The following is a 3208-nucleotide window of genomic DNA, read 5'->3' on the forward strand; positions in this document are numbered from 1 at the left end:
CCCGCCGCCAGCACGTACCCGGCGCCTGCTGCGCCGCTGGCCAATGGGTCTGGCGGCCCCCCGCCGTCGCTGCCGGGGGCGCCCGCGCTGCCGTCTCCCTTGCCGGGCGCGGCGGCGCCGTCGCTGTCGTCCTCCTCTGCGGCCACAGACCCGCTGAGCACGCTGCTTGGGAGCATGGGCGCAAACACCACGGTCCCTGCGCCTCCACCTGTCAGCCTCCTGGTCGGGACGCTCAGCGGCGGCCCCTCGCCCTTGCCCTCGACAGCGCCGGTGGCCTCGCTGCAGCCGCCGCAGCCGCCGTCCCCAGTGCTGGGGGCCGGCAACGGCACGCCGGCCGGGCGGCGGCGCGTCTTGGCGGTGCAGGCACCACCGCAGCAGCAGGAGCAGCTGGAGCAGCAGCAGCAGCATCTTGATGTACGCAGTACGCCGATCATCGCAGCAGCAGAGGCGCCGCCCCAGGACCAGCTCCCTGGCCTTGCAGCGCGCTTGGCGGCGTGGCGGGGACCTGCAGGTCATAGTGTCGGGCTGCCACCCAGCGGCGCCGCGCTCGCCGCGGCTGCACTCGCCGCGGCCGCGCTGGCCTCTGCGGCGTTCGCGCTGCGCAGGGCGTCGCGCCGCGGAGCGGGGGCTGGGGGCGGCCGTGAATGGGACCGCCGGTTCGGCGCCGGCGCGCCCCTGCTCGGCGGCCCGCCGAGGGGCGGCCCGCGCCGCGCGGCGCGCGCGTCCATGGCGAGCGGCATGTGTGGCCGATCTCACTCTGAGCCGCAGCCTCAGCGACAGCAGCAGCTGCAGCCGTTTGGCACCCCGGACGAGCATCTCTTGACCTTGCTGGCGAACGCCGACCCCCACCCCGGCGCCGCCGCCGGGGGCCCCCGCTTGCTGACCGTGTCGTCGGCGCCGGCGCCGGCGCCGGCGCCGGCGCCGCCCTCCGCGCGCGGCGCGCCATGGCTCCCGCTGCTGCGCGTCCCCAGGAGCGCGTCCATGTCGCGCGCGCTGCCGCACGCGTTTGAGCCGCCGGAGCAGCAGGGGCCGGCGCTGCGCGCATGGGGCAGCGACAGCGGCGGCGCACCGTTGTTGGAACGAGAGGAGCGGCGCGCCGGCGCGCTGGCGGCTCCATCCTCAGCCGGCTGCAGCCCTCGGCAGCCCTTCTCGTCCGGCGGGGCGCTCGCAGCCTGGGTCCCCGGCATCGCCGCGGCCGGCGCCACCGCTGCAGACGGTGCCCTCGGGCGGCGGCCGGCCCTCTCGCGCGCGGCGTCCGCGACCGAAGCGCCGCGGCACGCTGGCGGGGTCGGCGGCGAGCGGCGGTCCGGCGCATGGTGACGCCTTGCACCTGCTGCCTGCGGTGCTGCACCTTGTCCCCGCCCCAATGCATGACGCGCCGCGGCGCTGCCAAACACTCCGCAGGCTTGGCTCAACCTCAATACCTTGTTTCGTTCAGAAGCGCTGCTTTGCGCGCTGCCATACTTTGGGATGCGGGGGGTCGTGTGCACCTGCCCCTGCCAGGGCAAGTCAACCGCCGCCGCCGCCCCTTGCCGTTGCTGCGGTGGCTCTGCTCGCCTGGCGCGCGGAGAGGAGGCGTCGCCGGCGGCTCGCCCGCCGCCGCGCAGAGCTCCGCCGCCTACGTGCAGCGAGCGCCGCGATTGAGAACTGCGGACGAATTATTGTTGTTGTGTGGACAAGCATTGCGCAGCGGGCTTCCGCCTGGGCAAAGCTTTCCCGGGACGCATCTCTTCTGACAAATAGGGCTGATACTCGTGCATAGGAGCAGCCCCAGGTGCTGCAGCGGGGCCCCTTTGCGCGCCTGCCTACGGCTCCATTCGATGGTTGTTGCGTAGCGCGTGCAGGGCAACCTGCGTCGCTGCGTGCTTGGAGGCTGCCGCCGCCCGGCTCGGCGCCGCGGCCTTCGCTTGGGTTTGGCTTTGTGCGCTGCATTTGGGTGCGGCCGCGCAGGCGCTGCTGTTCGCAGTGACGATCTGCTGCGCGCGCCCTGCGCGGGGCCAGCCATTCGCGCGCGATATGCGGAGCGTCTGGACTGCTGCCTTACTTCAGCAAGGGGTGGGGCTCTCCTGCCTCCACACCACCACAAACGTTGCGCCGGCATCCCCATCTTTACTCTGGAGACAACATACGTAATTGCTACAGTCGCTTGCCCGCCCATCTGCAGCCGCCCACCCGTGCCGCTTCACACAGCTGTGCTGGGCAGCCCACGTCTCACGCGCTGTGCCTCAACCCCCCCCCCTGGCCAAGCAGCCGCCCGCCTCGCACGGCGTGAGCGCGCAAACCAACCCGGCGCCGACGCTCCACTGCCCCTTGCTGGCTGGTTGCTTGCTGTGACGCGTTGACGGCGGCTTCCGGTGCTACCCCGCAACTTGCGTGCACACGTGTGCTTGCGCGCGCGTGGCGGAATGCAAGCCCGAAAGCCTTGGGACCGCTGCTCACATGGCCCGCACTCCTCAACCACAACAGCTGGCGCACCAACGCTTACACAGCACCACGCATGCACACGCCGGACCCCCCAACAACCGGGTTCACGTCGGAGCGCCTGCGCGCGAGCTCTCACGCGCGCTGCCAGCCGCCGATCATCTCTTAGTGCCCGCGTTCCTTCGCCGCCCGCTGAATGCCGCGCCCCTTGCCGGCGGCGACCCATTTCTTTGCGGCTGGCTCTGCCACACGCCCGGCTCCCGCCGCGGCGCTGCAGGTAGGCGCCCTGATTGTTGGTCGTGTATGTCAGCGTTGTAACACTCAGGACTTTCCGCTGCTGCAGGTTTCTGCTGTAGTTGCGCAGCAGTGGTGGGGCCAAAAGCGGGGCGGCAGCAACGGCAAGGCGAGGCGCATGTGGCACCAGAGGTTTGTGAATTGTGTGCGGCTGCGCGTGCTGCACAGAAAGGTGGTGCAGGGTTTGTCGCGAGGCTGACACCCCTGGGGGCGCGGCGGCAGCGGCGCTCACGCCTGGCAGCGTCCCCCGCTCGCGTCTGCGCCGGCCATGCGGCCTCAAGCCGCTGCTGCGGCGGCTTTAAACCCTGCCCCTGGCCACGGACTCGATTATACGGCAGTAATCAATCCTCATGTGTGGCCAGAACTGTAATCCAGCCCCTGTGTTACTCAATCAGGATGCCCCCTGCCGCATCACAGCGCCCTCTTGACCCACACATTCACCCACACATCACCCCAAGGTCACAACGATAGCGCTGCCCCGCCCGCCCCATCC

The 3208-nt window shown here is 71.3% G+C and overlaps 1 protein-coding gene across 1 annotated transcript in view; it reads left to right on the forward strand.

Moving 5' to 3' along the window:
- The window catches only part of MNEG_4422 (Serine protease/ABC transporter tagD), a gene marked incomplete at both ends in the record, with an annotated part of 4419 nt that extends 4262 nt beyond the window's left edge, over window positions 1–157 (forward strand). Inside the window, one exon of the mRNA XM_014047105.1 lies at window positions 149–157. Within this exon, the coding sequence (XP_013902559.1) occupies window positions 149–157 (9 nt within the window). The remainder of the gene's footprint in view (window positions 1–148) is intronic.
- Between the last annotated feature and the right edge of the window lie 3051 nt (window positions 158–3208).

This window comes from Monoraphidium neglectum (assembly GCF_000611645.1).
Source record: "Monoraphidium neglectum strain SAG 48.87 unplaced genomic scaffold scaffold00613, whole genome shotgun sequence".
NCBI lineage: Eukaryota > Viridiplantae > Chlorophyta > Chlorophyceae > Sphaeropleales > Selenastraceae > Monoraphidium > Monoraphidium neglectum.